The sequence below is a fragment of the Mytilus galloprovincialis genome, chromosome 1 (genome assembly GCF_965363235.1).
Source record: "Mytilus galloprovincialis chromosome 1, xbMytGall1.hap1.1, whole genome shotgun sequence".
NCBI lineage: Eukaryota > Metazoa > Mollusca > Bivalvia > Mytilida > Mytilidae > Mytilus > Mytilus galloprovincialis.
Window position 1 is genome coordinate 41747404 of NC_134838.1, and position 26025 is coordinate 41773428.

At 32.4% G+C, this 26025-nt stretch overlaps 1 protein-coding gene across 1 annotated transcript; it reads right to left on the bottom strand.

Moving 5' to 3' along the window:
* Window positions 1-1455: 1455 nt before the first annotated feature.
* On the bottom strand, window positions 1456-17964 carry LOC143060852 (E3 ubiquitin-protein ligase TRIM33-like). Its single transcript, XM_076233643.1, has 5 exons — window positions 17926-17964; window positions 11315-12739; window positions 4353-4402; window positions 2976-3161; window positions 1456-1461 (listed from the first exon to the last, which is right to left on the bottom strand). Exons 2-5 carry the CDS (start codon window positions 12726-12728, stop codon window positions 1456-1458), a joined length of 1656 nt encoding a protein of 551 aa, XP_076089758.1. The 5' UTR covers window positions 12729-12739; window positions 17926-17964.
* Between the last annotated feature and the right edge of the window lie 8061 nt (window positions 17965-26025).

Sequence of the window (26025 nt, forward strand, 5' to 3'; positions counted from 1 at the left end):
GAAATAATTAAATCTGGTCTATGTACATGTATGTGTGACTGACAATGAGACAATTCTCCATCCAAGTCATAATCAGTTTGGGGGCAACCCCTTAATGTTATAAATATCCCTTTTACATGTTTTATGAGGGATCAATATAAGTTATAATATATTTGTTTGTACAAAAGGGCTCATATTTTCTCAAAGAACTATATATCTATCTGGTATTAAATGGTCAAAACATGTCCAAGAATTTTTGTAATATTCCTGGACTTTAACCATGTTAACACATTTACTTTAACAGTTTAATATTATTCAAAATAAGTGGACCCCTCTTTTAGAAAAAAATGTTTAAAATATGATGTAACTCTCCTCTTTTTTAGTTCAAAATTCTAAGTTTTCAAAGGTGTTGTATAGAAGAACTATACAAATCCTTGGTATTTCTATTTTCTTTTCTACATCAGTAAAATGACCCCTTGTCTGAGGGAGTGTTGTTCTCAACCTGATAATAACAAACACAGGTCAAAGTACGGCCTTTTACACAGGGCTTTGATACAGACCAAACAGCAAGCTATAAAGGACCCCAAAATTATTAGCGTACACAATTCGAACAGGAAAACCTACGATCTAAGTTATATATCCAAACGGGAAAATACCAATGAACAACATCAACAAACGATAACTGCTGAGCGACAGGCCCTTAAATCAATCAGGACAGGTGCATAAACATGCAGCGGCTATGGATAGTTTTGTTTCGCCAGCATACAATATAATTGCAGTTGAAGGCAAATCCTTCAGAAGTTCTTTGTACTTTATTCTAACAACGAACATTTTTTGATAGGGAATATAAGTAAGGGGGAAAGAAACCAATTTTTTGTTCTTTACAGGTATTTTCGCTGTTATAAATTTATATCGGAGCACTCCCACTTTGGATAAATAGGTTTCATGCTGAAACAAATATTCTCACAGATATTTACACAGTGTGGTGGGGTGCTTTTATGTTTAAAATCGTTATATACAGGTTAGACTGATTTTAAAAACAAATAAACAAATGTTGATATCTTTTTATAATATTTACATAATTTAAAACAAAACGGTGCGGGAAATGGACATGATTACATTTCCGGATGCGGGAAGCGGGAATATAAAAAAAAATCTGTTTTGAAAAAAATAGGTGCGGGCGGGTCCGTTGAACAAGGAATCAAATTGGTGTGGCCTTAGAGGAGGACTTTTTTTTCTTCTTGTCATTATTGGGCTTAACATTCAAGGAATCTTTACTAGTGTCAGTTTCATCTTTTTGAAGGTCCTCACATCCTCTGATATTTAATTGTGCAGATATTTCCTTCTACAAACAATATTTGATTTTTGCACTATTCATTATACTTATTTGCGTAATATACACATGATGTAGCACTTGGTTAATACAAAAGTAGGATTGCAACGATAAAATGTCTGTGTCAAAATATACCTTCCCTATTATAACTGTTTGTAAAATAATAATTTGATGAAATTTAATGTCAGAATGTTTTTTTACTTTTGAACATTTTCGTCATAAGCACAGTTTTTCTTTTCAGTCCATCGTTTAAAGAAAAAGAGGAAACGTATCATATGCTTCAAACAATTATTTCTATCAAAATCATTATGGTGAAAACATCCTTTAAGTGACAACCGACGCCAAATAACCACACCAATTTAATAAACAATGCAATCAACACATTTATTAATTATAATCCATTATTGCCAAAAGCTATGAAATGCAATCAGCTGATTATTGATTTCTATCAAAATCTTAACGAGTTCAAGGTGATTTATGAGTATTGTTTGATCAGGGAAAAGTCTGAGAGACCCGAATAAAGTAAACAAGATGGACGAAGTCGAACCGTTATATTTTTTTCGCCATAATTTTTATTTGTTCGCCGTGCGCCAGAGAAAACCCTGGTCATATACACCCTAACGTTTATTCGTATTCATGCATTAATGGCTTTCAAATGTTTTTGTCTGAGCGTTCATGATGAGGGGTATTACAGAAAAGCCATTAGGACACACGGCATATATCCAGTGTTTATTTGGTAAACGGACAGAAAGTCACAGGACAAAAAGTCACAGGACATAAAGTCACAAATTTGATAGGACAAAAAGTCACAGGACAAAAAGTCACAAATAATTTTTTAACAATTGTTTGAATATATAAGAAAAATATCTTAAAATATTTACTTTGTAATACATATATTCATATTAAAGTAAATGATATTTATCATTTTACTTTAAAAGTGAAGATTTATTTAATTTTAATCCTGCAAAGGACATATTTCTTGGCACCATGAAGCCATTTAAGTGCCAATCTACTTTGACATTTTGTTTTCTTAACAATTATTTGATCATCTTTGATATTTTTTTGATAAATTTTGCTTACAAAGTTGGTTAATATACAATACTTCAAGAAAAATACAAAAATGTTTTTGTAAAAATAAGCATTTTTTATTGAAAGAAAATAATCAGAAAAAATGAGTTGTGACTTTTTGTCCTGTGACTTTTTGTCCGTGACTTTTTGTCTGTGACTTTTTGTCCTGTGACTTTCTGTCCTACATTCGTTTATTTTATTCATTGATCAAAACAAAATTATTTGGTTGGGTGTTCATAACAGTTTCAGTGCAACTAATTGTCACATTTATGTTAATATCAAATAGCAAATCATTCACTTGTTGCAAAAGTCTTGTAGTCAGGTTAAATTTTGAATCAGAATTTTAAGAACTGTCCTTAAAACACTTTGAAACATATTTCGCTTATTAAAAATCAGGCGTGATAATTTCCTGGTTAGTGAATTTACTGATGTTTACTAGTGAACCAAAATTTAGATTAGTTTTGCTCACAAGTTTTCTCAGACAAAAAACGTAAGATAAACGGGTAAAACGACAATATAAGCTTCTATCGGCGGTTTCGATGACTAATGTGCTTTCTGAAATAGATTTAACATTTAATACGCTACTTTTACGTACCTGTGAACTTCCTGTCCCTGTTTCTTTATTCTCTTCTACTTTGCCTTTCTTTATTATATGATCACTATTTTCATTCTTCTCAGCTGTATCATTGTGAGGTTTAACATTAAAGGAATATTTACTAGCTTCTTTTTTCTCTCCTTGAAAATCCTTGTATCCTCTCTCGTTTAGATGTTCAGATATTTCCTTAAAATTAATTAATTTGTCACGACTTATTATAATAGCTTGCGTAAAATACATATGATGTCGATAAATGCCTTTGTCAAAATATCTGTCCTAATATAACTTTTGGTAAATAACTTTCATATTTGCTACTAAAATGAACATATGTTATATTTCAAATGTGAAAAAAAAACTCTTTTCAAAAATGAAATATTATGTTTTATCAATTTCAAAAATATAACTAAGCAAATATGCAGTTTCGTTCTTTTTAAGAACATTACAAGCTTTTGAAAAAGGAATTAAAATTTAGAACTGAATGTTGGAAACTATACAGAGTTCCATGTTCAGTGAATGTTCAAGTTTTAGAGACAAAACAGAGTGCAAGCGTATCAACTTATGTTTTGTATAGGTTTTATTAAATCAGGGTAAAATGCAGAATATCCAATATTATGATACTTTTATTTATAAATATATCAGCTGATATAATTTGCACCCGTTCGTTTTTTTAGGTCATTTGTGAAGTCAAAATTATATAATGTCATCATCGTGTTGCAATTGGAAAATTGGACATCGGCTAACGCCTAACAAAAACATGTTAACCTAGTTTATTACTATCATTTACGAATACATATTGTGGCAAACTATATTTTTATGGTAAAGCGTTATCTCGTATTTAGATATATTAAACGATCCGAAAAGGACAAGATATTTTCTTTTTTTTTTGCAGTTTTGCATCATATACCAGTGGTATGAATCTTCATTGTAAATATACGAGACAAATAAAGGCAACAGTAGTATACCGCTGTTCAGAACTCGTAAATCTATGGACAAAAAACAAAATTGGGGTAACAAACTAAAACTGAGGGAAACGCATTAAATATAAGAGGAGAACAACGACACAACATTAAAATGTAACATACACAGAAACGGACCTTATATTCTATGAAAATCTGAAAATCATTTGTTTCCTTTGTAAAACTTTATTTATTTTCTATTTCAAGAAGCCAATTCGTGGCCATATTATTCCATCCAAAACACAGATCGTACTAACAAATGTAAGACTTTGAACACTGAGACAAAAATCAAAAAAATAAACAGTCAAAAGACATCTAGAGTTTAAGATAAGTCTTCCAAATAGATATATATTTATCTACGCATTTTCTTTCTTGCTCTGTTGTAGGGCATACAGTAATGCAATATTGGGAACGATCTTACCTTTTCTACGCGTTTCTCAGATACAAAATCTGAACTATTTTCATCTAGATCTGTAACGGAAATGAAAACTTTTACTCAAAACATACAATGTCTACATGATTTGAAAGCTGGTGAAGAATTGTCTCATTCGCAATCGGGCAAATACTCCGTATTGTATATTTTATATCCTTGAAAGTATGGAACAGCAAATTATTTATGAAAAACAGACGATTTAAATTATTTAAAAAGACATGTTAAACAATAAAATATAGATACGATGTCGTATATCTTTTAATTATTCTATTTCCAAGGATCGATCTAGTAAACGGAAATGAAGATGACAAACTGTTGCCACGAAGAAGGGAGAAAAATGACTGACGACTTTTGTCATCACGTTGTTGAAAGAAATATTTCGGAAAATAAATTTCATTAAATATTTATATAATTATTTGGATGGTACAATAACATATAATATTACCTGTTCGGTAGAAAACTTGAATGTGTGCGTTGTAAAATTATGTAAACATTTTCATTATTGTAGATTTGTCAACATAAAACAGCACAATAATAATACATAATAAAGCTTGAGACCAACAGTTTGGAATGGAAATCATATATATTATGTTGGAGAATTTACAACAAAAAGGTCTAAAGACGAACAGCCAAATCCATCATATTCTAAAATTTACCAACGGAGTTGAGATAAAAAATAGAATCATTTTCAAAACAGTGTGGCTGTGGCCATTGACTGACGACCTAAATTATCCCATTGACTGGGACAGATTAGGTGAACGTTTGTCTGTAACAACAACATTTGAACTCCGGTTGATAATTTCTCAATGTCAATCATACAACATTACTTATGTGTATTCCAATAATAAATACCCGGCCACGTCAACTTGTATTTGTAGTATTTGTATTTTTATCCATCTGTTATGCCTTTTTCAACTGATTTTTATAGTTCGTTCTTATGTTTTACTGTTACACCGCTGTCCCAGGTGAGGAGAGGTGGGGGGGGGGGGGGGTTGGGATCCTGCTAACATGTTTAACCCCGCAACATTCTCTATGTATGTGCCTGTCCCAAGTCAGAAGCCTGTAATTCAGTGGTTGTCGTTTGTTTATGTGTTACATACATTTGTTTTTCGTTCATTTTTTGTACATAAATTAGGCCGTTAGTTTTCTCGTTTGAATTGTTTTACATTGTCATTTCGGGGCATTTTATAGCTGACTATGCGGTATGGGCTTCGCTCATTGTCGAAGGCCGTATGGTGACCTATAGTTGTTAATGTTCGTGTCATTTTGGTCTCTTGTGGATAGTTGTCTCATTGGCAATCATCTTCTTTTTATATATACAGTCTATTAAACATTTATCAATACCTTTACCACAAATTAGCACTTATTTTGGAGAAAATGCATTAATTAATATTTTTATTTCTATATTATGGAGCCCAATGGGCGTACTAGTTTCAGACGCTAGACACAGTGCAGAAGAAATTTCTATGATGTCACTGAAGCATTTGCTAAAATCCAACTTAATTAAGATTTGATATGTACATGCCGTCATAGTTTATTACTTTCAATTCATAATTTAAAAGACATTAAGGTGGCTCGTGAGTCTTCCTCCATCTTGGATATTGAAGTAGCAGATAACGTTGGTCTAAATCTTTGATAAAATGTGCAAATTTGGAGAGTAGTATGTAATTTATGGGTAAGACTTTTGGTGTTAATATAGAACATTGTGTGTTTTATCATAATTTTGGCTGTAATTTCTTAAAAAACATCTCATTTGTGTTTGATTAATTTTGTTTCAACTTTGCCAAAAAAGGGGAGATAACTCAGATAAAGGAATTTATATAATAGAATGTGTTGTGAATTTACTTATTATAATATGTAGCAAGAAAACAAGTTCGGTGACCACATTCTTTCTTTTTCTTATCTGAAAGCATGTTATAAGAGCTATCTTCTCACATTATATCTTAAAATTCTGTCCGATAGTTTTCTTTTTATCACACAAAATTTGATTTTCCATGCATAATCTATACAAAATATGAGAATTTTGTACAACCTGTAGTCTCACTGGGGTAAAGCTGATGACCGTAACTGCATTCACGGTCATCCCAAGATGTCGGATTAAAAAATTAGGTCAGTATTTGTATTGTCTGTTAAAGTGTTTCTATATCAATTTATTTACAAATCATACATTTCAACGATGTAAATTTATAAAAGATTCACACGGAAGTCACGAAATACTACCTAGAAATGTGCATGAAACAGGAATTTCGATTTGAAAAAATCGCTCAGATGACCGTAAATCACAATCGAGATGACCGTAACAGAATCAGCGATTCATCACAAGACTGACCGTAATTGGTTTTAAGATGACCGTAAAATGTAAATGATGACCGTAACTTTAAAAGGATGACCGTCATTTCTAAGAAATATCCGTATTTATATAACTACCTTTTTGTATCCAATGAAGTTAATCGTGTTGGTAAAAACGTAGTAATATGAGAGTATTATCCTATAAGTAGAAGAAACTAAGACGAGCTTAATTCAAATACATAGTTCAACATAATATGTATCTTTTTTACAGTAGAGGGTTGAATTTTTTAAAATTAATTTGCAACAAGACATGCACATGAACAAGTGGGGAAACCATGCAACAAAAGTGCGATAAAATGACAATGAAAAAAATGCGGTGCACAGCCTCCAACTACAAGACAAAAGATTTTTTTTTATTTCTGGGATTCCTGACGTATAATTAATACACATGTTTAAAAATGCCAATGCATGTACACCCATTGATATTATATCGTCTTCCATTTTGTCGTGCAAATAAAATAACAGAAAATATTTTGAAAATATCATACGACTAAACTAGTGATGGTGAGCTCCAGCAAAGTAAATTCTTAAAATAGTCTTGTACGAATAGCGTATCACAAGGGGGAACGTTGTCAATTTGTATATATACAGAAATGTTATTCATACAGTCAGGATTCTACTTCGTCAAAATTATCTCCCTATTACGTCAGGAAGTTCATTTTCACAATCGTAGAAATGGGAGCCTTTGTAGGGATGACGCGCTGCCAATTTTGCTCTTGAAACCCGATAAATTTATCCACCTAGCACCATTATGATCCTTATTTTAAGAATTGAATGCTACTTTTTGTAAATTTATTGGGGTGTACAACCCTAAAAAGTTACAAAAAGAAGCATTCAATACTTATAATTACATTTTTTAAGCTAGGATCATGAAAACACGATTTTTATCCAGTTTTATTTGATTCACCCATGCACTTTATTGTGGGACCTCGTGTCATCATGCATGATAAATGTTATTGTCTCGTGCAATTGTTTACGGAATAACATGTGATGTGCAGTTAGCCATTCAGAATAACGTATTATAATGAAACGTACATCTAATGTAATTATACTAGTATGTCAGTTGTATTTTAAAAGACAAATGTGACTACTAGCTAATGAGCATCAGTTAATGATCTTGTCTGCATTGATTCAACTTAAAACTATTGTCTAATCGGATGTCAGGTGGAATTTTCGAAAATTCTTAAACATTTAAAAAAAATCTTCAATATTAAATATTTCGTGGAAGGGCAGACTTAAAAATTTTCAGTGGTTGAATATTATAAACCCTAGTTATCACACACAAAAATAAACATTTTTTTCGAAGATATGCATTTTCATCATCCAAATTAAAAGACTGTCGTCAAGTACTTTTAAAAAAACATAGCTATTCGAACACATCTACTCTGTTTTTGTGATTCATTAGATAGGTATTTCACTTGACCCATATATTTCATCTTTTCGTACTGTCATATTTTTACGTTATAAAGTCAACCTGTAGCTTTGATATATAAAAATTATAGCATCTGAAGCGAGATGCTATATCAAATATTCTTGCTTTGTAAGTTTTAAAGACAAAATATACACCTCAAACACGCCCTAACATAAAAAGGTGTACTCGATTTTCTCTTTTCGATACAATCGTTACCTATTTTTGTGATTTTTTTCTTGATTCACATAATGGAAGGGCAGACACGAACATTTCTGAACTAATAGATTGATATGTTCTCCGTCCGTGGTAAAAAAAAATAAACAGCTGCACCATGAGCGCATGATACGCCCGACGACTTGTGTGGAAGTGTTATGCAATAATCATAAATAGTTTCTGAGAAAGTTTTAAGCAATTACCATTTATTGCTTTTGAGACATTGTGGGACATGTGAAACCCCCCCTCCCCCACCCTGTTTTTTTTTTACAAATATCACTAAAATAACATTTTGAATCAAACCAAAAAGTATACAGATCTTTAGATTAATCTAACAAAGAAGTGTGTACAGTTTCAAGCAATAATCATAAATTGTTTTTGAGATACGGCGCGACATGTAAAAAAAAACCTCCCCTTTTTTACAACATACTCAATAACTCAAAAATAAAATTTTGAGTCATCACCAAAAAGTATACAGATCTTAAGATTAATATAACAAAGAAGTGTGTAAAGTTTTAAGCAATAATCATAAATTGTTTTTTTGAGATACGGCACGACATGTAAAAACCCCCTCCCCCTTTTTTACAAAATACTCAATAACTCAAAAATGAAATTTTGAATCATCACCAAAAAGTATACAGATCTTAAGATTAATATAACAAAGAAGTGTGTAAAGTTTTAAGCAATAATCATAAATCGTTTTTGAGATACCGTGCGACATGTAAAAAACTCTCCCCTTTTCTACAAAATACTCAATAACTCAAAAATGAAATTTTGAATCATCACCAAAAAGTATACAGATATTAAGATTAATATAACTAAGAAGTGTATAAAGTTTTAAGCAATAATCAAGAATCGTTTTTGAGATACGGTGCGACATGTGAAAAAAAAACACACCCCTGTTTTAGTTACAAAGTGCCGTAACTCAAAAAGTTTAAATCTTATTTTCACCAAAAAGTATACAGATCATTTGACCATCATAAAAAACAACTATATTAAGTTTCATGAAATTTAGATAAGTCGTTCTCAAGTTACGGTGCGACATGTTTACGCCGGACAGACAGACGGACGGACAGACAGACGGACAGACGGACGGACAGACAGACGGACAGACGGACGGACAGACAGACGGACGGACGGACACCGGACATTTGTATACCATAATACGTCCCGTCAAAATTTTGACGGGCGTATAAAAATCGGAGGTTATGCATTTTCTACATCCAACTTATAGTACCCATGTCGTCGACTTGATATCTTATTGTTCTACATTACTATGTAATAGATAAATTGAAAACGTATGCAAATGGTGTTTATAGAATTAAACACTTCGTAATTGAGAAGAAAATTGTCGTTTTATTTGTTTCTAATAACTTTTATAAATTGTAACTATAGTAAGGCAGCAACCATTTGATTTTCTGGGGGGGGGGGGGGGGCTATGGATTTTTTTGGAAAAAAAAGTTTGTTTCCAGTTTTTGGAGAAAAAAATAATTTGTTTTTGACCCTGAGAAAAAAAAATTGTTTGTTTCACCCTCAGCTGCCACTATATGTAATGCTATAATTGAAAATCAAATGGTTGCTGCCTAAACATTACAGTAAACATTTATCGCCTTCTCTAACAAAGAGATACGATTCTTTTGTTATATTTCAACTGGGTTTCCGCCTGCATATATCAAGACAAATTAAGATTTTGATCTGCTTCCTCTGGAACCGTACACATGGGCTCGTTTACCGAATATTCATATGTATTTTTAATGTTTTTTATGCTCCATTTATGAACATTATGTTTTTCTGGTCTGTGCATGCGTTCGTCCGATCGTCTGTTCGTTTGTCCGTTTGTCCAGCTTCAGGTTAAATCAAATACACATTTTCCCTATAGTATGATCTTTTTAATTCTAATGCCAAATTACAGTTTTATCCCATTTTCACGGTCCACTAAACATAGAAAATGATATTGTAGATTAGACATCCGTGTACTAGGGACACATTCATGTTTCTTCAAATTTTCGTCGTATCGCTGTCAATTTGTATTAAAATTTTAACATCGTTAGTAATAAAAAAAAAATCATTGTTTACGAGCGAGAAATATGCAATTTACTATCATTGCCATGAACCTAAAATACGGCCAATAGTTTCAAAAAAGAAATTTATGAAACATATTTATATCCGCTAACCGAGCCCCTATTGAGATCGACTAACTCAACAAAAAGCTTTGAATACAAGTACGGATATCTCTTAGAATTGACGGTCGTCCTTTATAAATTACAGTCAGCCTTTACAAATTACGGTCATCCTTTACAAGTTACGGTAATCTTTTTACCAATCACGGTCATTCTTGTTATATGTTACGGTCATCTTGAAAATGTTTTGATTATGATTTACGGTCATCTTAACGATTTTTTCAAATCGAATTTCCCATTTCATGCACATTTTTCGGTAGTAATTTGTGATTTCCGAGTAACTCTTTTATAAATTTACATCGTTTCAATGTATGATTTGTAAAGAAAATGATATAGAAACACTTTAACAGACAATACAGAAACTGACCTAATTTTTCATCCGACATCTTGGGATGACCGTGAATGCAGTTATGGTCATCAGCTTTACCCCAGTGAGTCTGAAAAAAGTCCGGTGACCCATACTTTTTATTATATTTTTGAAAAAAGCATGATAAAAATTTGACAAATTATTAAAAAATTCTATCAATTTTAATTAATTGGGGCAGCCAACTTAATAACAGAACAGTCACTATGATAAACTAAATAACACATAGCTGAGAGTGTGATAGAGCAGGTTGTTTCCCCTGGAAAAACTGTTTTTGTTTCTCTTGGCAAAACAAAATGTCAATCTTGACTTCGCCTCAATTGTCAATGTTATTTTCTCGGAATGACAATCTGCCCAATCACTCTCTCAGCTATGTGTTATTTATGAAGTGTTGTAATTATAATTCCCTTGATTTTTAAGTAAAACTACCCACCATGTTCTAAACAAGAAATCGTATCCAGCTTAAAGAATGTTGTCCCATTTATTACGACATTAGCTTGATATGTCCCTGGACTGATTATTGAGCATTTGGCTTTAAAGCAACCATTAGCACCAGACACATAGAACGGAAATGTTAACTCCTGGCCTGTGTTTTCGTCCAAAAAGATTATCTCCATGCAAATGTTTTGATCCTTCACCTGCCTACCATGACTGTCTTTCAGGCTAACTTCAAATATACCATCTGTTTTTGCGTACATGATTTTCGGATTTTTTATTTCAGATGTGTGTGGATCTACTGTTGATGTCAGAAGTATTCCTAAACGTTTAATTATATTTTCTGACTGTTCTCTGTCGTCGATGAATTTCATGTTTGCAATATGCGTAGGTTGCCTGTCAAATTCTGTTTCTTTGATTTCGTCCAACTGTTTGTCGACCGAAGATACCGATGCCAAAAAGGCAGGTGCATTCTTTGACAATGAAGCTTGCTGTAAAAAGACTTTTGATGTTAATATTTTATTCTGAAAACTGTCGAGTTCCTCTTCTTGTAAAGTAAGAGCTTTCATCTTTATCTCTATCTCGGTGCCTAATTTTTGCGTTAACACATTTTGTCTTGATTTAAGTAGTTCATGACAGTGGATGAAAAATTCGTTCAATTTGTGTTGTTCTGTTTCTTTTTGACGTTTTATGGCTGACATCTCGTCTTTGATTCTTTTTCTCACTTCATTTATTCCATGCCCTAATTCCTCAGTTTCTTTATATTTATCAAATATTCTTTCCATTTCCAATTCAAAAACATCTTGAACATCCTTCGCTTGATGGTCTCCTGAATCAGAATGATCTATAGCGAAGCACATATTACACACGGGTCTTTTGCAACCGTTCCCTGTGCAAAATATTTCAAGTGGTCTGTTTTCATGGCCATCCTTGGTACAAAATACCTCATGAGAAAATTCAGAAATATCACTTCTCTCCGACAGATTACGAGTAATATGATTTTTGAATTTATTGCTTTTGTTATGAAATTTAATGCAAGTTTCGCATATAAAGTTTTCGCAGTCTTTACATCTATATGTGGCAGTTTTTGACTCGTCGCAGAAGTCGCATATACTACTTTTGTTTTTATCAAAAGTGTCTACAAATTCTATTCGATCTCTTATGGTGAAGTCGATTGGAAAGTCATCCTTCAATGATTCAAATGAATCTTGAATGTTTACTGATTTTTGGCACACCGTGCATTTGATAGAATTCGATTCAAAATTTTTCATCAAACAATCAGTACAGATTGTATGCAAACACGGTAAAATCCTTGGTTGATATGAGCTTTGATCATACCGTTTTTTACACTGTGTACAATTTAACAATTCCACGCATATATTTTCACATTCCTCCAAATTCGCTGTTGCCATTGTGCAAAATGCTAAATGAAACAAATAACAATTGAATAAAAACTTTTACATCAAAATACGAATGGAAATGGGTAATATGTCAACCCGGCCAAAGAGAAGAAAACAATAAAAGGCAACCAATTGGTTTTCAACACAGCGAGAAAATATCGATGTCAACTAAACTATAATTTTGTACAGGTTATAACATGTACAAACATATTGTAAATGTCATAATTTGTACAATGCAAAAATACAAGTTATAACATATACGAAAGTACCTCGTACATGCTATAACATGTACAAAATATTGCTTGGAAACGGTTTCAACCTTTACAAAATTTGAAAATGAATTTTAATAAAGCAGAATATACATGCACGTTTGAAATCAATTAAATAATAAAGAACAGGTTGTGTGGATGACGTGGTCTACCATGAACCTTTTTTGTATGCTTCCTCTGCAGCTGTTTTTCGGTTAAATAGAGGGAAAATACTGAACTTGGTATAGTGGTCTCGGTAATGTAACACCCAATTATAGCCACTAACAGCTGGGACGGATTGATAATCAATAAGTGCAACTTGTCCTCTAGTACTAAAATCAGACGATCTGACTGGTTTGATAACTGGTTTTGAAAGGCTCCGATTTTTTTTCTTCAGAGCACAGTGATCACAAAGATTGAAAAAACAAATTCTTGCTTCGCGGCTTATGTTGGCCTATTGCGTTTTCAGGTCATTGTATGTTTTATGCAGTCCCCCATGGCCTACAGCAGTGTGGCTCTCCTTGGTGATAACAGACATTTTCTAAATGGCTACAAATTAGATAATTGGTTTGACTAAAAATCTAAAGAACAATGCCTTAAAAATACCCCCCCCCCCTTCTTTTTTAAACATGCAAAATTGAAAACAACGTCTCCTATGCATATTTTATAAAGCCAAAGAGAAAATGGTTTTCAATGGACCAAGCTTAATTATAAATAACTTTGGTATTATTGAATCTGCTCTTCAACATTTTTGGCCTTAAGCATAACAGATGAGTATGAATATCTTACGCAGCATTTTTTTTATAATTAGTTAGATCATTGCATGAGTCGAACGTCATTTTGATGTACTAAGCAATGTGACTGTGAAATTGGTCAAAATGCAAACATTTTAAAAATATCTCAGAAATTTACCTTTTCTTAAGAATCTGGAAATTTGAAAAGGTACTATTGACAGACTAGCTGTATCAACATTGCACTCACTATCTAATGTTTTTCTTTTGATTATTGTTTTTAGGGTTCAAGCTGTCAATATCTCATACTGCTTCAGAAGGGGTTCTTTAAGGCTCAACTAGTATGAATGTATACTTTCCCTAGAGCCTTTTAAGTGAAAACTCACAATGTTCAATTCATCATGGTAGAATACGTCTGAATAATATTTATTGAATACATGTGTATTTTGAAAGCCTTTAAGGTTGTAAGTATTTCAAAAACTATTTATCTGGTCATTAACTGTATTGTACAGGACAAAACACACTAACATGAATGGACAATAAAAAAAATTATGAAAATATTATTGAGGTTAATGGCATGGGTTGCATATAATTATAGAAACATAATTTCATTTTCAAATTTTGTTTGAGTTTAAACCATTTTTAAGCAATTTGTTGTACATGCTATAACATGTACGCGGTACTTTTGTACATGTTATAACTTGTATTTTTGCATTGAACAAATTATCACATGTACACAATTTTTGTAAAAGATTATGTCTTCGTCATAAGAAAAGAATCAAGCACAATTCCTCCTGTTATGGATTTTTCCATCATTATATATATAAGAAGAACATAACTCGTATCATGGCAACAACTGGTTTTGAAATGAATGTTTTTATTTCCGATGCAAAGACCCTATGAATGAATCAATAGCAATTCCAAAATCTGTCTTCAATGACCTGTTAACAGCATCGTAACTATATTACTTCTGAATAAGTCTGTTTAAAGGTTTTGTTAGCTATTAAGGTGAATTACAACATGTTTGTGTTATAAACGAATATTACCATTAAAGATTGAATGTGAAATATCTTAACGTATAAGATGTCTGTATGTTTATTCATTATTACGAAAGAAGTCCTTGTGCCGATGACAAATTTGAGTAAATGATTTCATTAGTTTTTGATTTCGAAATCCCTGATGTAATAAAATTTTAGTAATTTAATGATGTCTTACTTCAAAATAAAATACGTTGTTACATACACGAGCGAATCAAACAAGTTGAGATATATAAATGTACATACGAATGTCGTCATTATTGAGACCTAATATATCCATCAAATATCCAAAACGTTATTAAATTTTAGTATAAAATGTTGTTTTGATTGATCTTTGCTAATAATAGCAATAAATTGTCACTCTATACAATACGGAAAGAAGTCCGCAATATGTTGTCATTAGTTAGTCTCCAATTGACATATTTCTTTTGTGTGTTGTTAATAAAAAATGAACTTAAAGAGTTTCAAAATATAAATTCGCATTCTGACTATTTAAATGCCCAATAAATTAGGAGTGTGTTTTTTTTTTTCTTAATAAGATTATTAGACAAAGTGATATACAGTGTAGACATATCAATGATCAAAACTTTGAACAGATTCGAAATCAATAATATAAGCATGCAATTGATCTTTAAGTACTTTAAACGAATTTTGAACACATCAAAAGGAATAAGTTCACTATTTTGAAAGGCCTTATATGAACAATTTACTACCAGTTTATTAAATGTACCAAGTGTACTAGTAAGTGAAATAGATAGTTTAGAATCTGCTTACCCTTCCGGAACACCTCAGATCACCCCCAGATTTTGGTGGGGTTCGTGTTGCTTAGTCTTTAGTTTTCTATGTTGTGTCTTATGTACTATTGTTTGTCTGTTTGTCTTTTTATTTTTTTGCCATGGCGTTGTCAGTTTGTTTTCAATCTATGAGTTTGGCTGTCCCTCTTTTAGTACCGGAACAATAAATCTGTATTTGTAAATTGTTTTGTTCAGCCTCGGAAGCCAATACATAGTTTGAACTTTCATTGTTTTTGGTTCTCCTTGTAAAGAGGTAGATAAAATTTTATGTTTGTTAAAGATGCCATTTTACGAAAAAGGAGTCAGTTGGAATGTTGGTGGATTATTGATTTCCTTTTGCGGAACCTTAATGTAACATTTACGTCATTTTCAGCAGGCACAAAATCAAATTCCTTTGAGAGTTCTTTTAGCTTATGTTTGAGAAATAGGGCTGTTATGGCTGTTGTAAAGATTAAAATGCTGAATACGATTATCAACTATCTTCGCTACTGAATTAAAAAAAAAGAATCTACGTTGTTCTGACTGTTTTAAAGAGTGACAATTAATACTGCAACATTATTTAACACTTTATCTTTTTGATTCGGGCGTCACTGATGAATCTTTTGTAAATGAAATGTGCATCAAGATCGTATCTTTGATGTCTTTATAGAAATAGAGCTTTTTCGGAAAATGAGGATTGAGGATTTTTTGTGGGTATTCGGAATCATAGTTTGTTTCCGAAAATGCGTGACGATATCATTTCTACTCCCTTTGATATCGATTGTTTCAAAAATATTCGTCAGGTTTAACTAGTAAATGTGCAAAAGGTACAAAAATATAACGTAATTACTATACCGAACTGGTGATATCACCACGTCAAGTTACAAAATTAGTAATCCTTTATGGAAATATATCACACAGACCGCTTTTCTGAATGCAAACTATGTAATGTAAAATTTTTAAATGGTGAACACCAATTTCTATACAAAGTTATAATAGATTTATATTTAGATAAATCCGTGAACCTAACACAATGACGACTGAAATCATTTATCAATAAGACTACTATTTAAAGATTTTCTTTGTGTGTTAATATTTTTCTAATTTTATGTTACAAGTTGTTTTTGAGCAAATATTTTTTAGATTATAACTCATTCAAACACAAAAGGAATTTCACTGAAAGATAAAGAACTTGTCTATTTTTCATAATGGTCCTTACACGCAACGCATTGATGGGGTTTCTTTAGTTGTCACAAGTCAACCGAACAAAAAAAGAAAAATATCGTCGAACCAAGTCAGGAATATGACATTTGTTATCCATTTGTTTGATGTGTTTGAGCTTTTGATTTTGCCATTTGATTTTTGAATTGTCCTTGGTGTTCTGTATTTTGTAATTTAAATTTTTCACTTCAAATAACAGTCTGTGAATTACATCCTCCCAACTTGAGATATGAAAATAGTTAATAGTGCGGGGTAACACATGTTGTAAGCACTCAATCCAATCACTAACAAGGGAGTCTGGTGTATGAAAACAACACAATGATATGTAAGAACAAACTTTAAAAATTAATCGAAAGGTTTGATTCGCTTATTGGCTCGAAGACACAAACACTCCAATAAAAAGAAAACACGCGAGGAACCGATCAAGAGATATTCGCAATAATTGAATTTTGTAAAGTCAGTAAGAAGCAAAAATCAACTTATAAATAAACCAGGTTTTCTGAAAAATATCAATAGGAACACAACAAATGAATCTAGTATAAGAACGTCACAAACAGCCTGAGAAAAGCATGGCTTTGTGCAATGTTAACAAAAATGCACGCGTTTTCGTGCAAACAATAACTTACTTCTTAAGACCTATAACCGAGTTGTACTATTCTGAGGAACATGACAAGTGTCACATGTGGGTTTGGATCTGCTTACCCTTCCAGAGCACCTGATATCCCCCCCCCCCCCCCCCCCCCCCAAGTGTTTGCTTGGTTCGTGTTGTTCAGTCTTTAGTTTTCTATGTTGTTTTTTGTATACTGTTTTAAGCTTCACTGATGACTCTTTTGTAGACGAAACTTGTGTCTGGTATATCAAATTATAAGCCTGGTACCTTAGATAGCTAAATAAGCCCCATTTTTAAGTATCAGAAAATGGGAAAAAGGTGTCGAGAATCGAGAGGCATTCTTTACAACTTGTCACTATAGAGCTGCTAATCAATTATGAAGTCATTTGTGGGTCCTGTGTAGACGTACAAAATTGTAAACATGTTATCCTTCATGAGTTTATATACAACCATTATCGATTTGCCACGAGAATTGAATTTTCTTGTCTCTTTCTAATCAAGGACAACTATAAGTAGTTTTTGAAAATAAAACACGTTATATAGTAATTCTTGTTTATGAAAGTTATCAATAATATATTTATAAACTTACTGTAAGATAGTAGATTGGTCAGGTGTTCAGTATATGCAAAAAATAAATTAGCCTAGGTATACAATATTGAGATCTAACCAGTTTAAATACCTTTATGACGCCAACTTAAAGGTTGCAAATGACCCTGAGGTCTCACAAAGAAATCAATGACACCTTTAAAAAGTATTTCCCACTAGTGTATTTTAATTGTATTGATTTTAGTTACTTTCAGTTTGTTACTTGCAGTTAAAGTGTTCTTACATCCCAGCTGCTTTGTTCTAACAGGGGTGATCTGAGCCGGATCACCCCTACCAGATCACCCCAGTTTGAGTTTCTTTGTTATGCATGCTTTCCTTTGTTCTGTAATATTTTGGCGGGAATGTCAAATCCACCATAAAACTTATAATTAATTATACGGAGAAGACTATCTATCAAAATTCACGTAGAAAAAATCGGCTTGGATTCGAACTCAAGACCTTAAGCATATCAAGCCACGACACATATCACTACACCAGGACGACTGGATACGATCTAATAGTTATTTAACATACTTAAAGGAAGCAAGATCTTTTTATAAGTGGGGCGAGTTGGTAGACCTTTATTCATTGGGGTTTAAACCTTTTTCGTTTATAAGTGAGTTGTGAGACTGATTGTTCAATTTGATTTTACACTTTTTCAAAAGTGGGGCGAGTCGGTAAACAAGAGTGGGGCGATTTTTTTGTAAAGTGGCGATATAGTATGGGTTGATTGGCAAGTGGGGCGAGTTGACATTGTTTGATATCTACTCATCGTGTTCGGGGGTCATAAAGGGTATACATCATATAGTAATATATAAAGTATATTTTAATGGTTGTGTGGCGTTCTAAACTAGATTTTATGAATTGTAAATGTGTTTTTCGTCTAATCTGAAACAGCTGGGATGTAAAATAGTTATCCCACTCGGACCTGGTGTGTCAGTGTTAGATCACCCTCTGGCCTCCGGCCATCGGGGTGATCTTACACTGACACACCGCGTCCTTGTGGGATAACTATTAATGCTCATGAAACGAAATTATGAAAGACAATACAAAAACATTTTCCATAACAGTAGTATGATCGAGTTTGTGCGTTATGAGTTATCATATTAGACACGAGCCACTTAAGAATCTGTATATTATCTATTCTTATTTATGTTATTTATCAAAATCTTAACATGATTGTGGTTCAAAAATCATATTGTGGCGGGGTTTTCCCGCTTTTAACACTACTTAACAGGTTTGTCCTTAATATTTTTGTACTCGACCATTTATTTATTCAAAAAACAACTCTTAAAAAGATACTAAAATGATGTATATGTCTCTTATTTTATTCTTTGTGCAAAAACATTTGGAACGCATTATATTATATCACTTTCAAAAGATACAAAAATGAAATATGTTTATATATGTCTTTTATTTTATTCTTTGTGCAAAAACATTTAGAACGCATTATATTATATTGCTTTATTGCTTTATTCAGTCCATTTGTATGGTCTACATTGCTAATAATAATTATAATGAGATGAAACTTTTTTTATTTTATTTGTATTCTGCAAAGTAATTGTCTGGCTTTGTCATATTTTCGTGTGGAATATATTTAAAAAAATAGTTTATTAAATGTAATAGATTGATATTGTATTAAACCTACCTTTTTCTTATCTGATAAGTTTTATATCATATTGATATGTTCATCCTCATAAAGAAAGTGTCATAGTTTCTAAAAGTCGAATTTTGCCAGTCCATAGTTTTTTAGATCTTTTAATGTAGTGTTGCCTAGGCCTGTTTCATCGATTACCTTTGTTTGAAATTTGTTTCTGTTTATCTCCTTTTTAAAGTCAACGTAAAGCAACTAGTTACATTGCCGATTTTTTTTTATATATCTCTAAAATATATATTCATCTACATAATGTATTTATACATCTAAAAAACGCAATTTGCTAACAAACAATATTGGGCTAAATTTGATACGAAGTATACATTTTGCGCCTGTCCCAAGTCAGGAGCCTCTGGCCTTTGTTAGTCTTGTATTTTTTAAATTTTAGTTTCCTGTGTACAATTTGGAAATTAGTATGGCGTTCATTATCACTGAACTAGTATATATTTGTTTAGGGGCCAGCTGAAGGACGCCTCCGGGTACGGGAATTTCTCGCTACATTGAAGACCTGATGGTGACCTTCTGTTGTTGTTTTTTCTATGGTCGGGTTGTTGTCTCTTTGACACATTCCCCATTTCCATTCTAAATTTTATTATGGTGTATGTCCTGTATAACCCCAGGTTATCCGATAGGGAGCGTCGATTGTAAAATTGGCACATAAAAGAGGTTTCTAATAAAATGACCTACGTATATAACTCGACGTTCGAACCTAATTGGACTGGTTATTGCCAACCATTGAATTTTATTAACATATCCCTCAAGTATAAAAAAAGTATTCCAAGACTTTTTAAATCAAACAATGGAATTTTCGGCCATATCAAAAATAATTTTAACATGACGAAAAATTACAGAAATCTTGCATTTATAATTATCACTTGGTTTTCCAGCTTCCCGCCGATATTTTCATTGACCTAAGACACACGTATCCCATACCTATCATACGTAAGATTTGAGTTATCTTTCATTGTTTTGATTGTGACAAATATTTAAATATACTTTGCAAATGAACACCCAATTATACTTTTTTTTGTCTTACTTTTTTCTTTTTTTCTGTATAGTTTATCTATTTTTGTTTTTTTATGATATTTGTTGCGGGAAACCAATTTAGAAGGATATTTATTTTACTAATGATTTCAGAAATATAGAAACCAATATTTTTTAATTATAAAAAACATGTATATAGAAAAAACAATAATCATATTTAATGCTTATTATAATTAAGAAGTAAAATCACAAAAATACTGAACTTAGAGGAAAATCTAATAGGAAAGTCTATAATCACATGGCCAAATCAAATAACAAAACACATAAAAAACGAATGGACAAGAACTGTCATATTCCTGACTTGGTACAGGCATTTTCAAATGTAGAAAATGGTGGATTAAACCTGGTTTTATAGCACTAAGCCTCTCAATTAAAGGTGTGTTCGATTTTGGATTGTTCTGAATTTATTCGTGTATTAGGAATGCTAATGGAGTGCAAATACAAAAGACATTTCCAAATACATTTTCTTTACGAGAGGCATCAGATTACACGTCCCGACTCTGACCAGACAAGACTACGTACTTGTACATCCCGCACAACCAAACGGACTTTCTGCTTTTGAAATGGTTTAACTGCCGATCGAAACAAGACCAATAGTGATCATATTTCTTACCAGGATCACTTTTGAGGATTTACTGTCGAGGCGCGTGCGGGACAAAAGAGACAGTTCTGCATATGAAGATACATGTACAAGTACATGTATTATTCAAAACATTTGCAACATAATGTGTTGCCTTAAGACATCATGTCTCTTCTCATGATCATATTTTCATGTTCAGTCTACCACTTAATTTAGGTCAAACCCTAATTTTGTATATAATTTTTAAGTTTTTTTTTCATTTTGAACAAAACGGAAGAAGGACATATGCACCGACCAGCAAATATAATAACCCCTTGCTATCATACGTTGGTCATAAAACTAAAATCAGAAATTCTCATAATGGAGATCCTAATGACTGCCTAAGAGGGGTCCCGCTCCGGTATTGTGTCAATGATTCCCTATATAATCAACCAAATTTTCCAACAAAAAAGGTGGCCCCCTGCCCCCCTAAATACACCTCTGATATTAAAAGTAACTGATTCAGAAAAAATGTAATCATATGTTTTCTTGAAGATACGTACTTATACGTTCCATTTGATAAAATTCTAAGGAAAGACGACAAGTACTTCTAGTATCAGAAAAATACAGCAATTATGTGAATTTTAACTTTGGAAAAAAATACCTCGCGATAAATTATAGAAGCGGGCAAAGGAGAAGAAGCAAGTCGTGTGTACTACACACTTTTTACATGCCGGTGTGTTTGAAACTCTTGTTTAAATCTTATAACTTTTAAAACTAAATTTGAAATATGAGCTTGCTTCAGATTATTCATTTTTTATTTTTCACACTAAATTTTAATTTGGTAGCTTTGTTTGAGAGATAAATATATGGTTCAATTGAAATGGTGAAGTTATGATCGGTGCATTTGATTCCAAGTACCTGAATTAATTATTCCCCTTGAAGGTTGTTGTTTATGAAATCATCCCAAATTTTATAACAAAATAGGTAAAGATTTAAAATAGAAATTTGTGCTAATTTTTTAAAATCATCTATTCCAAGCAAGTATATCTATTTAACGTTCTAAAATTCGTGCACTCTATGCTCCCCTCCGTCAATGCAATAGGCCGAGATACTGTCAGATAGATTGATTATATCGTGTAATGTAATTTTATTGGCAATCTCTATCAAGACGTCGACATATATATTTTAATGTAACTGCATGGAAAGTAAAATGATCTTATACGACACACATAACAGATGATCTGCACGGTAAACCATCGACTTGCCTTTAGAAACCATGTTTTACAATCGTACTAGAGATTGCAAATAAAGTGACAATACTCGACATAACCATCCTGTCTGATCGTATCTCTGCCTATTGCAGTGAAGGAGGTCCACAAAACATGGAAATATGTTCATGTAAAGGGGCACGGTGATACAACTGTTTAAATTAATACACGTAAGTGAATATATATCTCCCATATTCATGTTTGTCTCTTTCGTCGCGCATTCGCCTCGAAGGTGATCGGTGGAATATAAATATGGCCACTATTGGTCTTGTAATCCGATCGACAGTTTAACCATTGGATGTACAAGTACGCAGTCCCGTCTGGTCATAGTGAGCACGTTAAAACGGATGCATCTTGTAGAGAAAATGCCACGCGCTCTAAATGTTAATTAGTCATAAATAGTTGCCACTTGATGTTGAGCAACCAAGTTTCAATCAATTGAAAGTAGCGAAACTTGAATTTTATTTCTGGTGATGCAATTGATCTAAATCTTCGTATGCAAAGCCTCGCTTACTTAAAGGTCGGCAATGTCAATGGGGAGTGGACGGTTGATTGAAAACGATAAAAAGACAATCTTAGTGAATTAATCGCAATAAACATATGTATGGCCTTCTCTTTAATGCTTGATACAGATTACGGGATATTAAGTTTAAGATCCACTATGTCTTTTAACTTTATACGTTTATATTTGGATGATAATACTGGGTGAACTATGAAGTTTTGCTAATATAGTCCAAGGTAGAAGAGAACTACATAAAATGTAGCAATGCCAAGTGTCTGTTGAAAACTTTGTCTACCAAAAGTAACTAGTTCATTTTCAAAAAGATGTTTGAATCAGTTTTTTGCAAGGTGAACATTGACTTTTACTTAACTTGCATCAACTGTGCTAATTTTATGAAAGAAAGTTTGCATTACGATAATAATGAGAAATGAGTAAGTAAAGAGAAAAGCAGTCAACGTTTTGATCAGTCGTCACTCAGTCTACTATTTACAATGACCTTCATGGTATAAAGTAAACTTTCCTATTTTGATTAATGGTCAACAATTTGGTAAGAAGATTGCCTCATTGCGTCAATCAAAGCTACACCACTGCTCGGGCGCGGGAAGTCTTTGGCTCGATCCTCGCCCGTTTCAAATTGAAGATTGACTGCCTATCTGCCAAACACGCAGTATTTAGGAGTTAAAGCAAAGATTGTTGATCCTGGGTTAAAAACATGTGTCCGGGTAGGATGACATGTCTTCGTGTGGTAATGCAAAGTTTGTATCATATTCATCTTCTCGTCTTAAATATGGATACGTAAAATAGATATGCAAAGAACCTTATATATCTGTCCCTAAATCCTTCTATTTTTTGTTCCACTACAAACGTTGCCTTTACCTCTCCCCCTTTCAAAATCCTGGACCAGCATTTGGCAACGACAGATTGTTATATAATATAAATAAATGTTAGTAATAAAATTAACGGTACCAATTTTCTTGCACCAGATGCGCATTTCGACAATAAATGTCTCTTCAGTGATGCTCGTGGCCAAAATATTTCAAATCCAAAGCTTATATAAAAGATGAAGAGCTATAATCCAAAAGGTCCAAAAAGTATAGCCAAATCCGTGAAAGGAATCAGATGCAAATGAACACTCCATTATACTTTTTTTTTGTCTTACTTTTTTTCTTTTTTCTGCATAGTTTATCTATTTTTATTTTTTTATGATATGTGTTGTGGGAAATTAGTTTAAAAGGATATTTATTTTACTGATGATTTCAAAAATATAAAAACCAATCTTTTTTAATTAAAAAAAAACATGGATATAGAAAAAAAATTATCATATTTAATGGTTATTATAATTGAGGTGTGTTCGATTTGCGATTGTTCTGAACTTATTCGTGTATCAGGAATGCTAATGGAGTCCAAATACAAAAGACATTTCCAGACATTGTTTTCATATCCATTGAAGTGAATTAACTTATAGTATTATCAATTTTATTGACAAACTATTAAAAGACGATCGCCTAATTTATTTTTACTAAATAAATCATTAACGGATATAAGTAAGGAGGTAAGGAAAGTAACAGTGAATACATAATATAATAAGATATCGATGCCAAATGAGAACTAAGGGTTTTGAAAAGGGGGATATAGGGATCGTGCTAAGTGGAACAAAAAATGAAAGTTCAATATGATGTAAGGCCATATATATTATATAAATGTTCGTTGCATATGTATTTTACATATGTATATTTAGGACGAGAAGATGAATATGAACAGTCTTTGTAATATACTGCAGGAAGACATGTAATTCTATCCGGACCTATATGATTTCAACCTTGACCGACCAATCTTTGCCCTAATATATAAATAGTGGATGCTTGGCAGAGAGGCAATCAGTCTTCGATTATAAACGAGCCAAGATCGAGCCTAAGACTTCTCGCGTTCGAGCAGTGCTATACTTTCATTAACGCAATGGAGTAACCGCCTCACCAAATGCTTGACTATTATAATAGAGAGATAAAGAGAATTAATTTAATTTACCATACACGTCATATTATAAAGAATACTGAGTGACGACAGTTAAAAACTGCTTTACTCTTTACTCACACATTCCTCATAATAATCCTCTTTAATATTTTCTTTCATGGTAGATGCACATATCTCTTTTTAACTTTTTCAACAGATACTTGGCACTTCTATACTTAATGTAGTACTCTTCTCCCTTATATTATTGTCAGCCAAAGATTTTGACAAAATCTAAACTTATAAAGTTAAAAGACATAGCGGAAATTCAGCATAATATCCCTAAATCTGTACAAAAGCATTTTAGAGAATGTCATGCATATAATTCTGTCATTGTTATTGTTTTGATCAAGACCAATATGTAAGTAATAAGTACTGAGAATTAAACCTATAACCAGCAGTTTCATTTAAATATATTGATTAAATTATCCGAGAAATATTATTTCATGGCAAATTTCCATAAGAATCGATTTTTGATCGAAAGGACCCCTTTGTCAGTATGTTACCTATCAAGATTATGATCACCTATACGTAGTTTGCGATTGATTTTTTTTTTAAGTACAGAGTGAAACTTTGACTGTCAAATCATTTGACTCACCAGAAATAAAAAGTTATGCTACTGTCGATTGATTGATAGTTTGTTGCTTAACGTCCATTGGCAAATACTTTATGCATAATTAACGCGAAGATACATTCTCTTTACGAGAGGCATCAGATTTCACGTCCCGACTCTGACCAGACGAGACTACGTTTTTGTACATCCCGCACAACCAAACGGACTTCCTACTTTTGCAATGGTTTAACTGCCGATCGAAACAAGACCAATAAGGATCATATTTCTTACCAGGATCACTTTTGAGGATTTACTGTCGAGGCGCGTGCGGGACAAAAGAGACAGTTATGCATATAATGATACATGTACATGTATTATTCGAAACATTTGCAACAATAATGTGTTACCTTAATACACCATGTCCCTTCTCATGATCATATTTTCATGTTCAGTGTACTACTTAATTTGGGTCAAACTCTAATTTTGTAAATAATTTTTAAGGTTTTTTTTATTA

What these genes read in the sequence shown, in the direction of transcription:
- LOC143060852 (XM_076233643.1), bottom strand. Translation starts at nt 12,728, where the DNA reads ATGGCAACAGCGAATTTGGAGGAATGTGAAAATATATGCGTGGAATTG. An exon ending in GATTTCTTGTTTAGAACATG is followed by an intron (nt 4,403 to 11,314) that starts GTGGGTAGTTTT and finishes TTTCCGTTACAG; the next exon opens with ATCTAGATGAAAATAGTTCA. An exon ending in CTGAGAAACGCGTAGAAAAG is followed by an intron (nt 3,162 to 4,352) that starts GTAAGATCGTTC and finishes ATTAATTTTAAG; the next exon opens with GAAATATCTGAACATCTAAA.